Here is a 15370-nt window from a genome sequence, read left to right on the forward strand (position 1 = left end):
TGTGATGGCTACTTTTTACTTAAGTAGCCTGTGTGTCAGAGCCCACACTTATTTACTTTAACTTGAGTGAAAAAATTTAGTAAGTAGGCCTACTTGAACTTTTACCTTTTTTTATGAGTAGGAAGTAGGCTATCTGTAGCCTACTTCAACTTGCGTGAAGGGTGTGTGTACTTTTGCCATCTCTAGATAGGCTATATGAATACAACGTACAATATATTTATTGGTAGTTAATATGCTACATTGTCAAACACGAGATAATGAGAATACATAATTGTTGACAGAGTACTTTAAGTTTATTTGATACATATATCTTGAATGGAAAATATGTGGACTAATCATGAACAATATCCCTGTATACCGACAATCATGTTGAGATCTAGTTCCTTAGATCTGAGCACATCTCTAGGTCATTCTTTCTTTCGACATAAAGGACACATTAGTTTTCATGACACATGCATGGAGCCACCGTTGGCCGACTGTTCTTCATCCTCTTTTTTACCCATCAATTTATTCAGAAGTTTGTGGAAAGTTCCACTAAATGAAGGACTGGAAAAATAGTACACAATGGGGTTGAGGACACTGTTGAAGTACGTAAAACACACTGAGGTGTAGAATGCCAGGTTGGCCTCTTTGAAGTACTTGCAGTCAGTATACCATGCCTTGAGAATCCACACAGCAATGCGCGAGACGGTGCTGGGAAAGAAACAAACGATGAAAACAAACGCCACAGTCAAAACAAACTGAACGGCCCTTTTGATTTTCCCTTTTTTGTCCACTGTCTTGTTCTTGAGCTGCCATGTAATTGAAATTGTACAGAACGTGACAATGGCAGTAGGCAGAAAGAACTGGATGACATAAAAGGTATTGTGCCAGGTAGACAAAGGGCTGAACCCCATACAGATGTTGAAGCTTTCACACTGTGTCCGGTTGTCGCGGTAGAAGAAATGCGGGCCTGATAACAGATAGGCAGTTGCAGCAATAATCAGGCACCACAGACCAAATGACACCCAGAGAGCATAGGTCAGACCCATACGGTTAATTGCGTTCAACGGGTGGACGATTTTAAAGAAGCGGTCGACTGCCACAGCTGTGAGGAAAAAGATCCCAGCCGCCCGGTTTGCGGCCAGCAGAAAAAGCAGAATGCGACATGGGACGTCCCCGTAGATCCAGTGCTTTCCTCGTCTGTAGTAGTCGGCTCTGAAAGGAAGGCAGAAGAGGACGATGGAGTCTGCTACAGCGAGGTGGGCCAGGTACACCGAGTTTGGCTTCCAGGATTCCATGTGGAAGGTAAACATCCATAAAGCCACAAAATTCCCCAACAGTCCGAAGATGAACTCCAGAATAAGGATGGGAGGGAGAGCCGTGTCGAGGATGGGAGCTTCAAAAGCACAACATTCACCTGTGGTGATGTTTTCCATTTCTAGAAATGTAAGATGGTCACACTCCTGCTCTTAAGAGTGTCAGCATCGATATGGTCTTTCAGAAACCCTGATCGCTGGATTTTATTAGGTTTTATTGTTTGCGCTCATGGAAACGATGTTCCATAGCCAACATTATTCAAATGTTGTGGTCCACAGGTGATATATGTGCGTTATCTCTTAGGAAAAGATGTTGGCCTATCGGGATATGGGACTAGGTGTATACAGTACATCTCTGAGGATTAAAGCCTCATTATAAAACTATTATGTTTGGGGATAAAGATCTCGTGGGGATACAAGGTTACCCAAAAACAACTAACTAACCTAATTGAGACTGAGTCAGAATTTAACCCAATTGAAAATAAATCGACTGGCTTACTTCTGCATGCAAGATCCACACAGCTCAAGGCAACACTGGCGATATTTGAGAGTTGAGATATTATGGTGAATGTTGGAACAAGCATGCATCACAGCACAGAGACAAAACGGAAGACAGGTTAAGAAGGACCAGACAGGGGCTTATGAGTGAACAGGTGAATGAGACCGAAATTTATTACCATACTACAGCTTGCTTGAGTGAAATGCGTTTGATAGGAATTCACATCATACCAGACCTTTGGCAACCAAGAGAGAAAGCAGCTATCAAGAACTGAAAATGCCAAAGGAGTGGCCAAGACCACAGTTTCTATACAGTAAATAAAATAGATATAAAACGACTTCTTTTAATGTTAATGTGTACATTTGGCCAGGTTGGTGTTACATTTTGCATCCATTTCAGTCAAAGTGCACATTGGGTCTTCACTTCTTGACTTCTCCCAGGTCATCAATGCTTTCGTCATCCACCTACAAAATCATTTAAACAGTTTTTTCTTCTTAAATGCATGTATGGTTTTTAATCAAGGCTACGTGTGGAGAAATATGACATCAGATGTATATTGACTTGACAAATGACTTACCTCAGGCCATTTCTCTTGAATGACATCAATAATGTCGTCTGTAAAATCTCCCTGAATGATGATTTCATCCTCTGCTGTCACCGAGGCACCACAGGAGAACTTTTGGGCAAAGAATCTCTGAGCCTCTTTAAGGTCAATGTCTACAGGATACACATACATTTAAAAAAAAGTTAAACATAAGTTTCACGTGACATATCTAGCTTAAGGTTGAATTAAAGTCAGATGGCTGAGCGGTTAGGGAATCGGGCCAGTTTGATTCCCGGCCGTGACGTTGTGTTCTTGTGGGAAAGCCACTTCACCCTACTTGCCTCGGGGGAGAATGTCCCTGTACTTACCGTAAGTCGCTCTGGATAAGAGCGTCTGCTAAATGACTAAATGTAAATGTAATGTAAAACAAAGAGATGATGAGGTTGTACGTACCGAAGGTAGCCAGGCCACACACCCGTGTGACATATTTCTTTTTTGCTCGTGGGATTTTCGCTATCGTCACCTTCTGGGGGACAGTCTTCTTCTTTTGTTTAATCTGACCTCTGCCACCTGGAGGGTAATAAAACGATGTCATGCACATTAATTATAACACGCGTCAGAGGCAGTGTATTCTTTTATGCAGCAACAAACCGAGTGCAACAGTGAGGCTTTTTTGAGTTGAATGAGCTTTTAGCGGCCTCAGATAACTAGGAGACTAATGTGCCGGATTGGACTTTCGCTTCAGAAAATCAGAATGGGTTTTAATCGCCATGAAAGTTTGCACAGACAAGGAATTTACTTTGGCAGGAAGGTGTATACATTCAACATATAGGAATCTTAAATATGTGGTCTAAAGGTACAAAGTGTAACTAGTACTAAGGGAATTTAGAATAAAAATAAAAAATATAAACGTGAACCAACCTCTCTTTTGTTTCTTCTTCTCCTCCTCCTCGCCTACAGGGGGAGACTCTCCACTTCCTGGATCCGGCTTGGGAGCATTTCCTGCCGGACCAGTAGGAGTGAATGGGATGGGGTATTTAGTACGAGCTTATTCACCCCCACAGCTCCTCAGACAAACCACAGTGTTCTCGCTTAGTCGTCTCCTAGTGGGTTGTTCGCCATCTTATTACGTCTTGTAAAATTCTTTCAATTGTAAGACCCACGGCAATCCTGCTAGCGCTTATTCAGGATGAGAGACTGATAAATGTAACTCACCAACGCTCATCCGGGCGAACACATCTGGGAAATTCTTCTCCAGCCACTGCCTGCATTTGGCTGGCTCTGGCATGTACTCACAATACTGTCAAAACAGGAACAGCACGCCCAACGTCAGGACATTGATAATTCCACTTACATAAGAAGAATTTTAATCGAGTGATAATGTAAATGAGTTGCATACCTCTGTTGGCAAGGAGCACACTGCAGACGAAAGAGAAACATATCACACTTCTAGCTTGGCTGAATGCAAACAAAACAGACTACATCCACATGCTATATGATATCTTCCAGTATAATTTGGTAGTCAATCATCACTGTTAAGTAGTTAGGACAGAGACTGACTGAACATCACCACTTACCTCCACAGTAGAGGACTTTGAAGGGGTACTTAGCGTCAGAGTCTGCACACCCATGATGATCCCCTTTGTGATCTGCCGAACCTGAATCTGTATTTTCAGTAGTAGCCATTGTAGATTATCTGGGAGAAAATGTTGTACGTTAGTAATTTCATGACGTTCTCTCAATAAACAAATGGATGAATGATAACTTTCTTAAATTAAATGAAGACAAAACCGAAGTCCTACTATGTGGCCCCAAATCCAAAAGAGAGATGCTTATTAAGAATCTTGGAGGCTTAACCCCCTGTCTTAAACCAGAGGTGACGAGTCTCGGTGTAATCCTGGACTCAGATTTGAATTTCAACTCTCACATTAATAAAGTGACCAAAACAGCTTTCTTTCACCTGAGGAATATAGCAAAGGTACGACCATTCATAAACCAAAATGATGCAGAGAAGTTAATTCATGCTTTTATATCCAGCCGGCTGGACTACTGTAACGCACTTTTCACTGGTCTTCCCAAGAAAACCACTGAAAGACTACAGCTCATTCAAAATTCTGCAGCTAGATTATTAACCAAAACTAAAAGGAGAGAACACATTAGTCCTGTCCTAGCTACTTTACACTGGCTCCCTGTTACCTTCAGAATTGACTTTAAGGTCCTTTTCCTCACATACAAAGCTCTACACGGACAAGGACCTAGCTACATTGCTAACTCCTTTATAAACTACACACCAGCTAGAACACTGCGATCATCAAATGCAGGCCTATTAGAGGTCACCAGAAGCAGTCATAAGAAGATTGGTGATTCGGCCTTTGTCAATTACGCCCCAAAACTATGGAACAAATTACCCATAAATATTAGGGAAGCAAACACTCTAGACATTTTTAAAAGACAGCTTAAAACCTACCTTTTTACCGAAGCATTTAAGTAATTTGATCTCAAAAGGGTTTTCCTACTTTTTAAAGTTGTTTTCTCTCTTGAACAGAGATCTTATTGGGATTTTTATTTTTGTTTGAATTGTTTATCACTTGTATTATTGTTTTTATTGATTTTATGTAAAGCACCTTGAGCTACAATTCTTGTATGAAATGTACTATATAAATAAAGTCTTACTTACTTACTCTTAATGAAAGCTGTGCAGAAGCAGTTTGAATAGATGACTCATTCTAAAAGGTTTGAGATCCGGATTGATAAATAAAATCTATAGACACATTTAAACCCAGTGGCACCTACTCCAATAAAAAAATGACCATCTCACAATGATGTAATGAACACCAACATTTTCAAAATCTAAAATATCTCAAGGCTTCATTGCTACGCAGTGAGGTCAGTGTATTTTTTGGGATGGACCTTGGATGAGTATGTCAATGTAGGCTAACTGTGTGGCACAAAATACCAAGTAATGCCAGTATGTGTCCAATCAATGAAACATTAACGATACAAGTTGTCAATTATGGAGGCATTAGGAAGAATAAACATGTTCTCACGGAATGATGCAAGAAAATGTAAGTGCAGCATTTCAGATCCCAAATATTGGGAGCCACATTGCTGTCTAACCAGTCAAGTATAACTAGGTATAGCTAGCTGATATGTTAAGATACCTATGTGTTTACCAATACCACAGTACGTATACAAGAAAAACAAAAGTCAGGCTTGCATTGATTCATTAACTAGGTAGCAAAGTAAGGTTGCTAGCTTTCGCTAATAACGCCGATGCCGTTGGCTGGCTAGCAGCTGTGGTTAGCACCAGAAGCTATCTGGCTATTGGCTGGTACGAGTTTGCTGATATAGCTAGCAACACACACAGCAAGCTGTCACTGTCTCCAAGTGAAAGAAGACAACGTAAGTTGCTAATGTTACATACCCCTTAAAACGACTTTAGTTTTGTTGACGGTTTAACAAAGCCGTACGCATTATTAGCTGAACTTGTAGTTAATGGCTCAAATGAAATAAGGCTAAGTTAGGACAGCTTGAGCACACCTCCTCTGCTTCAGCCTGATTTGGCTTGGGGTCCTGTCAAAGAGAACCACCTTGTGTCCTATCCAAGAAACAATAGCTGTCTATTTGGTTGCCTGCACTGGGAATTTATTCATAAAACCATTATTTACGTGTATTTTCCAAATGTAGATTTTGTTTAGTCAAATAATAAAATGTGTATTGTCCATGAAAGTGTTAACGCTGTGAAATATTTATTGTTATTATCAATTCATGTCAACGTTTCACAAAAGGCACTACTCCGCACCTATGACACATATTACAAGTGTTTTAGAATACTCGGATCGTCCCGCGGTGCGCCTATTTGCCAGCACAGTTAAGGCATCATAGTAGCGGGTCCGCGTTCTTCGCCGTTTGTAGACTTAATCATGCCAAACGAACGTATCTAATGTTAGCTAACTGTGTACAATTTTAAACCAAGACTAAAGTGATTGTAGTCCAAGCAGGTTGTATATAAGTGTTTATAACAACTTCTGGGGTCATTCTGGTGACTCTTAAATGATTTTTTAAGACAATTAGATGCAGCCGTAACTATTTAACTGCCTGGACAACAGTCGTTTCTTAGCTAGCCCAAGACAGACTAGTCTTTATTCAGTCTAACTCATTTGCTTGGCTAGCTTGCTAGCTTGGCATTTGCTGTAATTACTAGCTATTTAAAATGTTATTAATAAATTAGCTACCTAGCTCGTCTAGCAATATTACAGGCTCGTCTCAAATGTTACTCAAATCCATAGACGACATGACTTGAATGAAATGAGATGGATAGAGGAACACTCAATCCAAATGGAAGCCATGGTAACTCATCATTGCAGAGCATTTACTTACCCTCTGGTAACATACGGTCATTCACCGACAACTCTCAGTAAAGATGGGCAAAGTGGAAGAGACCAGTCAGTTTGCCATCACTGAATTAAACTAACTTAACACTATTTTTTATATGCATTTAAGTTACCCAATTTGATCCCTGGCACAGCACTCCTGTCAAAACGGTACGACCAAAACGCTGTTGACTAACACTGATAAAAGCATAGTGAAGTAACGTTATTGTGTCAGTGGTTTTGAACAGCAAGGGACTTTTTACGATAGCCATCCATTGACCCATCATCTAATTTCAGAGTGAGATACAGGAGATGACAAGAAGATTGACCAGAAGTTCCCCAGCCCCGTCGTCAAGAACACCTCATCTCATCCCACAAAACAGCCAGGTGAGGAGAGCGTCTCTGTCATAGTAAAGATCAGGTGACCTCAGAATCTTAGAAACTAGTTCCTGTTTTGTGTGCAGCCTGTGGAAATAACATAAGAGGGCTGTGGCCCTAACGCTGTCAACCATAAACCCCCTCATTCTAAGAGCCTGGTTTTATTAAAACCCCTCACTGACTGAAGATCAGAGGCTCATCAACTGACAGTTTATAAAGCTCTTGTTGGTCCTGTTTACACATTTAAAAAAGGTTTTGACGCTCCCAGCACAAGTGGGTCGGCCGCAACCCTTCGCCAACCTTGTGGAGCAGCAGTCCCTTTATTACATCACAATATGTTCATCTTGTAAATAGAACGATGGGTGTATTTTTTTTTTTTACCAAAGACATTTGTTACCTTATCGAAATGTTTGCATCCACGTCGTATCGTCATCATAATGTCATGACGATATTATGTTTCACCGTACCGAGCAGGTGATCGAAGGTAATCATCTTTCCTATCTTAGTATGAATTATCCCCATCAAGAACAGTCGTTTGTAACTTAGGGGGGGGCATATTCTTCGACTGACATATTCTACGACTGACATTCCTTGGTGTGTGTTTCATCGATCCTCCAGTAGCAGCTGATATGTGTTTCTTTTTCAAGACCTTGTGTGAGATGGAGAGCGCCACCATCCTGAAGCAGCGTAGGGAGCTTCAGCTCCTCATAGCGGAGCTCAAGGACCGCGACCAGGAGCTCAACACCATGGCTGCTGCCCACCACAAGCAGCTCCTGGCCTGGGAACAGGACCGCCAGAGAGTCCTCACCCTGGAGCAGAGGAACGCTCGGCTGGAGGGTGAGAGACGGCAGGCAGCGGGGAGTCAGGTGGCTGAGCGGTTAGAGAATCGGGCTAGTAATCAGAAGGTCGCCGGTTCGATTCCCGGACGTGCAAAATGACGTTGTGTCCTTGGGAAAGGCACTTCACCCTACTTTCCTCGGGGGAATGTCCCTGTACTTACTGTAAGTCGCTCTGGATAAGAGCGTCTGCTAAATGACTAAATGTAAGAGCGTAGCTCGCAAACAAACGGCCTAGAGCAGGGTTCTCCAACCCTGGTCCTCGAGGGCCGCTGTCCTGCATGTTTTATACGTTTCTCTGCTCCAGCACACCTGCTTCAAATGAATGGGTCGTTATCAAGCTCTGTGGAAGCCGGGTAATGACCATTCATTTGAATCAGGTGTGCTGGAGCAGGGGAACGTCTGAAACATGCAGGACGGTGGCCCCTCGAGGACCAGGGTTGGAGAACCCTGGCTGAGGGTGTGTGTTGGCGTTTCGTGGGCCCTGCTGCTTGTGTGAACCGTGTCGTGCGCTCGCCCCGCTCCCCTGCGTTTCAGACGAGCTGCAGAAGCGTAACGAGGTGATCAGGGCCGTGACTAAGCGTGCTCACGTCGTGGAGGCGAGGGAGAAGGAGGGGCGCCGGGAGCTGAACTCCACCCAGCAACAGCTTCACGAGATGGGGAAGAAACAGCAGCACTCCAGCCAACAGTATCAAGACCTGGAGGTAGTTATTAAAAGCCATAAAGTGACACACATAAAAAAGTTTTTTTATATATATATAACTTTTTAGGGGGGACAATTATATGACATATGTATATGATTAATATTATTTACATTTCCTTATGTTTACAGTGATTTATTGGGGGGGGACAAATCATATTTTTCCCAGGATGGGGGGTTTGTGTGTCCCCCCGGGATTTCCGCCTATGGACAGGGCGTCCATGAGGACCAGAGTTGAGAGCCATGCAAGGCTGGGTACAGTAATGATCTGTGTTGTTTTTGCTGCCCCCTGCAGGAGAGGATCAAGAGCCTGAACTCCACTGTGATGTCTCTGTCTGCTCAGGTGGGCGCTCTGCAGGTGAGGGAGGAGGAGCTCGGCGCCATGCTCAGGCTCAAGGTACTACACCTGGATGCGATCTGGTTTGGTTTGACACTTTTTATATTCGTATTACTTACCCCTGTTATCGCACCCAAGTAACACATCATGTGTTACTTGGGAGTCAGGTGGCTGAGCGGTTAAGGAATCGGGCTAGTAATCAGAAGGTTGCTGGTTCGATCCCTGGCTCTGCCAAATGACGTTGTGTCCTTGGGCAAGGCACTTCACCCTACTTGCCTCGGGGGAATGTCCCTGTACTTACTGTAAGTCGCTCTGGATAAGAGCGTCTGCTAAATGACTAAATGTAAATGTAAATCATGTCATGGATGGTATTTATGTATGCTAACACGTGGGTACTTGTCACGACGATAAGCTTGAACTTAACCGTGAGTTTTTACGCGTACGTACACTTGTGTGAAGAATGTGAATCACGAGATCCTCTCATCCAATCAGGATAAGGACGTGACAGAAGCCACAAATCACATCGTGGATCTGTCTGGGTGTCGGAAGGATCTGGAAACGTCTCTGAAGGAGAGCGGCTCCAGAGAGAGCCGGCTGCTGAGGGAGGTGGAGGAGAACAAGAGACGCTACAGGGAGGCCAGGCACGCCAACACACGCCTCGCAGGTACAGGCCCTGGAACACACGCCTCGCAGGTACAGGCCCTGGAACACACGCCTCGCAGGTACAGGCCCTGGAACACACGCCTCGCAGGTACAGGCCCTGGAACACACGCCTCGCAGGTACAGGCCCTGGAACACACGCCTCGCAGGTACAGGCCCTGGAACACACGCCTCGCAGGTACAGGCCCTGGAACACACGCCTCGCAGGTACAGGCCCTGGAACACACGCCTCGCAGGTACAGGCCCTGGAACACACGCCTCGCAGGTACAGGCCCTGGAACACACGCCTCGCAGGTACAGGCCCTGGAACACACGCCTCGCAGGTACAGGCCCTGGAACACACGCCTCGCAGGTACAGGCCCTGGAACACACGCCTCGCAGGTACAGGCCCTGGAACACACGCCTCGCAGGTACAGGCCCTGGAACACACGCCTCGCAGGTACAGGCCCTGGAACACACGCCTCGCAGGTACAGGCCCTGGAACACACGCCTCGCAGGTACAGGCCCTGGAACACACGCCTCGCAGGTACAGGCCCTGGAACACACGCCTCGCAGGTACAGGCCCTGGAACACACGCCTCGCAGGTACAGGCCCTGGAACACACGCCTCGCAGGTACAGGCCCTGGAACACACGCCTCGCAGGTACAGGCCCTGGAACACACGCCTCGCAGGTACAGGCCCTGGAACACACGCCTCGCAGGTACAGGCCCTGGAACACACGCCTCGCAGGTACAGGCCCTGGAACACACGCCTCGCAGGTACAGGCCCTGGAACACACGCCTCGCAGGTACAGGCCCTGGAACACACGCCTCGCAGGTACAGGCCCTGGAACACACGCCTCGCAGGTACAGGCCCTGGAACACACGCCTCGCAGGTACAGGCCCTGGAACACACGCCTCGCAGGTACAGGCCCTGGAACACACGCCTCGCAGGTACAGGCCCTGGAACACACGCCTCGCAGGTACAGGCCCTGGAACACACGCCTCGCAGGTACAGGCCCTGGAACACACGCCTCGCAGGTACAGGCCCTGGAACACACGCCTCGCAGGTACAGGCCCTGGAACACACGCCTCGCAGGTACAGGCCCTGGAACACACGCCTCGCAGGTACAGGCCCTGGAACACACGCCTCGCAGGTACAGGCCCTGGAACACACGCCTCGCAGGTACAGGCCCTGGAACACACGCCTCGCAGGTACAGGCCCTGGAACACACGCCTCGCAGGTACAGGCCCTGGAACACACGCCTCGCAGGTACAGGCCCTGGAACACACGCCTCGCAGGTACAGGCCCTGGAACACACGCCTCGCAGGTTCACCGTGCCCTCCACAGGGACACGAGGATTGTTCCCGTTCACGGCGGTGTTCCAGGCTGAGCAGGTGTGTTGTGTTCATGCAGAGGAGCTTCAGGAGCAGGTGAGGGAGGGCAGTGCCCAGAGAGAGGAACTCATCCGCCTGAAACAGGACGGGCAGCTCCTACGCAGGGAACTGGCCTTGTCAGGTAATGACAGGATCAAAGCAAGACTGGATGATATCCATAATGTAATACTGTTTACTAGTATCCAGACACCCCATCTAGTGAAATTCACACACACACATACAAGATGGTGAGGGCTGTGTGACATCACAGTTCAACGTCTGTCTCTAACACTTTGACCTGTCCTCTCAGGTGAGGGAGAGGGCTGGAAGGATGAGCTGCTGGGATTGGCTCGCTCGAAACAGGAGCGCACTGATTCAGAGCTCCACTGCCTGCGCCAGGTTTGTCACCTGTTTCCTGTCAGCTGTTTCCTGTCAGCTGTTTCCTGTCACCTGTTTCCTGTCAGCTGGATTGAAAGAGAACAAGTGGCTCTGTCCAACAAACTTTGGAACCCTCCGATATTCCTATCTTGTTCATTTAAGTCGTCAGACAATTACCCCAAACTATGGTTGTATCAACACTGGAATACCACACACCAGTGACACTACAGACTCATTAAATACAACCTCCCTGTCACCGTTTACCCAGAATGCTCTGGGTGAGGTTTAGTGCTGCCAGTCTGGTTCTGCAGCATATCTGTGGGACTTCTGGAATTCTCTCCTCCATGTGTTTAATCTGTGAATCAGCTGTTGTGCAGTTTGGGTGTGAACGTGGGCCTGACATTTACATAACAATGCAACAATTGTGTGTGTTTCTGTGTGATCCAGTTGTGTGAGAATCAACAGAATGACCTGCAGCTTCTGCAGTTAAACCTGGAGAGTGCGCGTGAGGCCTTGAAACAACATGATGGAAGGTAAGCTGCTGTGTTTACGAGAGAGAGAGAGAGAGAGAGAGGGGGGGGGGGGAGAGGGAGAGGGGGAAAGAGAGAATGAAAGAAGGCGGGAGAGAGAAAGAGAGTTTTCTGTTTCCTATAAGTCCTGCTCTGAGATACTGGTGTTGTGTCTCTACGGCTGTAGCGGTAGGGCTGTGTTGGAGACCAGTCAGGGGACAGAGAGAGGAGAGACCGTACTCAGACAAACCTTGAGCAGGAGCACAGACCACAAGCCACGCCACCAAACCCTCCCTCTCCCAGGAGCCAAGACTCCAGAACCCCGCGATGACACCCCTTCTGGGTCGACCTCTGACCTCACAGACGCCACCATGGATACCTGTGACCTTGCTACGAACCCATCAACACCGTGGAGGCAGTCAGTAGGCCAAGCGAGCACTACAAGCCACCCATCAGGAGGCAGCGTAGGTCACTACGGACCCGGGTTCAATAATAGCTGTCGTCTGGAAGAACAAGAGAAGGAAAGGAAAGACAGCATGGAAACTCTGAGCTTAGCAACTACAAGTGGCTCGCGGAGGAAACCTGCAGGCCAGGCCTTGAGAGAATGCTTCTCCTCAGTATCAGGAACTACAAGTATGGCTTCTTCGAGACCAGTACAACTCCCTGACCCTGTGACCCCCAGCTGCATAGCTGGATCGTCCCCGTCTTCTAGGAGGTGTGCGCTAGGCCATGTTAGCTTTAGCGACTGTGTGGAAGATATCAGAGTCACCAGGGACGACGGTGGAAATGTAAGTTCCCCGAGTCTCACTGCCGGACATACTAGCGATGGCGGCCGTATCTCAAACGACAGCCGCCGTAGAACAGGGATGAAGAGCAAGGAGGGAGAAGTCCTGGCCTCGACCACAACCTCCCTGACAGGGCAAACTGAGCCCCAGGGTCGGGCGGAGCCTAGCTGTGGAGGGGCTGGAGGCAGAAAAGAGCCAGACCCCACCGACAGGGAGATATCTGAGGCAGAGGCTGCCTCGAAGGCAGAGGCAGAGATGGATCTCATAGGTTTTTTTTGCGTAGGAGAAGATACAGAGGACTCCTCCCTCCTCCTGCTGGACCTTGGCCCCCTGGTCTAGCAGGACTCCTGGTAGGATAGGGTCAAAATCTCACCAGAAGTTGCTAGCGGCTCTCTGAAAAGTCGCTAGATTACATGATTACATCATATATTGTACGTCAACCTTTAGATCTGCAGATGCACGATTGTTTTGTTGCTGCTCAACAACAAAAACAGAAATGACCAAAGTAGTGGAAAGTTGCTAGATTTGTCGCTAGTTACTAGATTAGATTTTTTTGTCGCTAGGGAAGGCGAAAAGTTGCTAAATCTAGCGACATTGTCGCTTCTATAGGAAACAGCCTGACCTCAAGTCTGTCTCTTTCTCTCACAGCCAGGGGGACCTCAGCTGCATCTTCCTGGATGAACTCTCCCCTTCATCACGGACTAGGAGGAATCTTGGCCCAGCGATTGGCTCTCCAGCAACCACCAATCAGAGAGCTGCTGTCAACGGCAACCAGGAAACCCTCCCAACATCTCCGGTGGCTGTAAGAGAAGAGTCTTTGTTTTCATTAAACTGGTTTTCGCATTCCACGAGTCAGTCTGTCAGATGTTTTGATTCGTGTTCATGAAGGGTTCACTTTGACCCCTCTCTGCTCCATTCCAAAAAATAGAAACCATTTCCAATAACGTTTCAGTTTTGATTAAGTTGCGCGTAAACCTCACGTGAGGTTTTCTGTATGGAGGTTACCATGGAGGTTACACAGGCCCGGAGGCAGGATACTGGTGTGAGGTTCTTTTCCTGTTCCTGTCAGGATGGCGGTTGCTGCTCAACCAATCGGCTGCAGCGTCTGCTGGCTGAGTCGAGGGAGATGGTGTCCAGCCTGGAACGCTCCGCCCTGCAGACCACTAGCCCCTCCCACAACTGTGATGCTGTCCTCGGGTTCGCCACCGGTCAGCTAAGCGGCTCCAGTGACTCCTCCCATCACGCGAGCCGGAGCTCCCCCAATCATCCGCCCTCGCAGGCACACAAGGTTCACACGTGTTAACAGCTGTAGTGTCTTTTAACCCTTGTGCTGCCTTCGGGTCACATGACCCAAAGGTTCATAACGAACCATTGTTGTGTTTACCCAATTTTACCCAATACAAAAACAAATAAAAATAATTTTCTTTTAACCTTCGCAATGTGGGGGGTCTGAGACAGCCCAACGGTTAAAAGAAAATGCTTCACTTTGTTTTTGTATGCAGTAAAGTTGTCGCAATACGACGGTGGGTCACAATGACTGATGGGTCAGAATGATCCGAAGATAACACAAGGGTTAAGAATCCTCTCCACTCTCTCCTCTCTTATTCTACTGTCCCTCTCTCCTCTGTCTCTCTTTCTCTCTCTCTCTATCCCTCTCTCTCCCTTTCCCTCCTCTTTCGCCTTTCTCTATTTTGGGTGTGGTGGCACAAACAAATGGGATGTACGTGATTGGCAGTACTCCAGTCATCTCTTTGAGTGCGTAAAGGCGTAACATGTCTTTTGTTTCGACACCAGGAGAGTGGAACTCCGCCCAGGGCCGCTCAGCGCCCCAACAGAACCCAGGAGCATTGTGGGCTAGCAGGAAGCCAGGAAGGAGGGACCAGGGGTCAGAGGTGAAGCCTCCTCCAAGCCAATCAGAACCAAAGACTCAGTCCTGCCGAGCCAATGAATGAATACAATTGTATCTCAGGGAATCAAAGAAGGACTTTTATATCTTTAAAAAAAAGAAGTTATTATTAAAAACATGTTTTTACACATTGAAAGTGTTTTAACTTTGTAATATTTTAGTATATTGAAGTATTATCAAGCATCTGTGGTGTCTGAAGTTTATGTACTGTATAATACAAAGGTTTATTTACTGCCAAATGTGTTTGAGGAACAAAGTTGGTCATTCTTGATCCAAAGCTATTTTAGAGGTTGTTTTCTTTTTTGTCTCTTGTCAATATGTCTAACCAGTCGGACAGGGCTACTGAGCAGGGTTTAGTTAACATTCCAGTTTCACTGTCTTCTAAACCTGATGGGTGACTCACACAGGGGACTATTAACTTGGCTATAGAAACGGGGTTTAAATGAGACCTGAACTGTACTCTGCATTAGCATATTATTTTGTGTCATTAATGTTTATATTTTTGAAGTATTTTTAAAAGAGAATTTTTTTTTCTATTCAAATAGAAATTAAACCACTTTGTTCTTAAAATGTTTCATTTTAATCTTTTCCATCACAATCTATAACCAACAGAACACCCTATCCGTAATTTGTACTCAACGATTGAATCTTGTTTTCAACAACGAACTGTAGCCTAGTCGTCATTGTAGCCCACGGCAAACTAGCCTACATAGTGTCAAAAGTTTTGAACGGTGATGCACATTTGCGCAATTGTTCTCAAAGCAAACCTATAAGCTTCAATCACGTAAAAAAGCGTAAAAAAACGAAACTCT

The 15370-nt window shown here is 46.4% G+C and overlaps 3 protein-coding genes across 6 annotated transcripts; 1 reads left to right on the forward strand and 2 right to left on the reverse strand.

Moving 5' to 3' along the window:
* Window positions 1-443: 443 nt before the first annotated feature.
* On the reverse strand, window positions 444-1820 carry LOC134038614 (hydroxycarboxylic acid receptor 2-like). Its single transcript, XM_062484098.1, has one exon. The coding sequence runs from the start codon at window positions 1416-1418 to the stop codon at window positions 444-446; it is 975 nt and encodes a 324-aa protein (XP_062340082.1). The 5' UTR covers window positions 1419-1820.
* A 117-nt stretch (window positions 1821-1937) lies between these two features.
* denr (density-regulated protein) lies at window positions 1938-6857 on the reverse strand. Of its 3 annotated transcripts, none has more exons than XM_062484101.1 (8): window positions 6722-6857; window positions 3919-4037; window positions 3741-3760; window positions 3555-3641; window positions 3263-3350; window positions 2795-2911; window positions 2375-2514; window positions 1938-2261 (listed from the first exon to the last, which is right to left on the reverse strand). In XM_062484101.1, exons 2-8 carry the CDS (start codon window positions 4025-4027, stop codon window positions 2217-2219), a joined length of 606 nt encoding a protein of 201 aa, XP_062340085.1. In that variant the 5' UTR covers window positions 4028-4037; window positions 6722-6857; the 3' UTR covers window positions 1938-2216. The 3 variants fall into 3 exon arrangements, with proteins under 3 accessions (XP_062340085.1, XP_062340086.1, XP_062340084.1); XM_062484102.1 differs by lacking the exon at window positions 6722-6857 and adding an exon at window positions 5766-5925 and having other exon boundaries at window positions 3263-3343; window positions 3557-3641; XM_062484100.1 differs by lacking the exon at window positions 6722-6857 and adding an exon at window positions 5766-5925.
* On the forward strand, window positions 6223-15122 carry ccdc62 (coiled-coil domain containing 62). 2 transcript variants are annotated; one of them, XM_062484097.1, is made up of 13 exons: window positions 6223-6691; window positions 6845-6885; window positions 7012-7101; window positions 7740-7929; window positions 8466-8632; window positions 8924-9025; window positions 9458-9629; window positions 11021-11122; window positions 11291-11379; window positions 11806-11891; window positions 13301-13454; window positions 13722-13940; window positions 14447-15122. In XM_062484097.1, the coding sequence occupies exons 1-13, from the start codon at window positions 6655-6657 to the stop codon at window positions 14546-14548; spliced, it is 1551 nt and encodes a 516-aa protein (XP_062340081.1). In that variant the 5' UTR covers window positions 6223-6654; the 3' UTR covers window positions 14549-15122. The 2 variants fall into 2 exon arrangements, with proteins under 2 accessions (XP_062340081.1, XP_062340080.1); XM_062484096.1 differs by having other exon boundaries at window positions 6224-6727.
* Window positions 15123-15370: the final 248 nt, after the last annotated feature.

Source organism: Osmerus eperlanus, chromosome 18 (assembly GCF_963692335.1).
Source record: "Osmerus eperlanus chromosome 18, fOsmEpe2.1, whole genome shotgun sequence".
Taxonomy (NCBI): Eukaryota; Metazoa; Chordata; class Actinopteri; order Osmeriformes; family Osmeridae; genus Osmerus; species Osmerus eperlanus.

Bases quoted from the DNA above. Each gene is read 5' to 3' on its own strand.
- denr (XM_062484101.1), bottom strand. From the start codon at position 4,027: ATGGCTACTACTGAAAATACAGATTCAGGTTCGGCAGATCACAAAGGG. The intron at 3,351-3,554 runs GAGTTACATTTA...ACTCCTACTGGT, and splicing joins TCGCCCGGATGAGCGTTGGT to CCGGCAGGAAATGCTCCCAA. The intron at 2,515-2,794 runs GTACGTACAACC...TGTATCCTGTAG, and splicing joins GTGTGGCCTGGCTACCTTCG to ACATTGACCTTAAAGAGGCT.
- ccdc62 (XM_062484096.1), top strand. From the start codon at position 6,655: ATGGATAGAGGAACACTCAATCCAAATGGAAGCCATGGTAACTCATCA. The intron at 6,886-7,011 runs GTACGACCAAAA...ATCTAATTTCAG, and splicing joins ACAGCACTCCTGTCAAAACG to AGTGAGATACAGGAGATGAC. The intron at 7,930-8,465 runs GTGAGAGACGGC...CCTGCGTTTCAG, and splicing joins GAGGAACGCTCGGCTGGAGG to ACGAGCTGCAGAAGCGTAAC.
- LOC134038614 (XM_062484098.1), bottom strand. From the start codon at position 1,418: ATGGAAAACATCACCACAGGTGAATGTTGTGCTTTTGAAGCTCCCATC.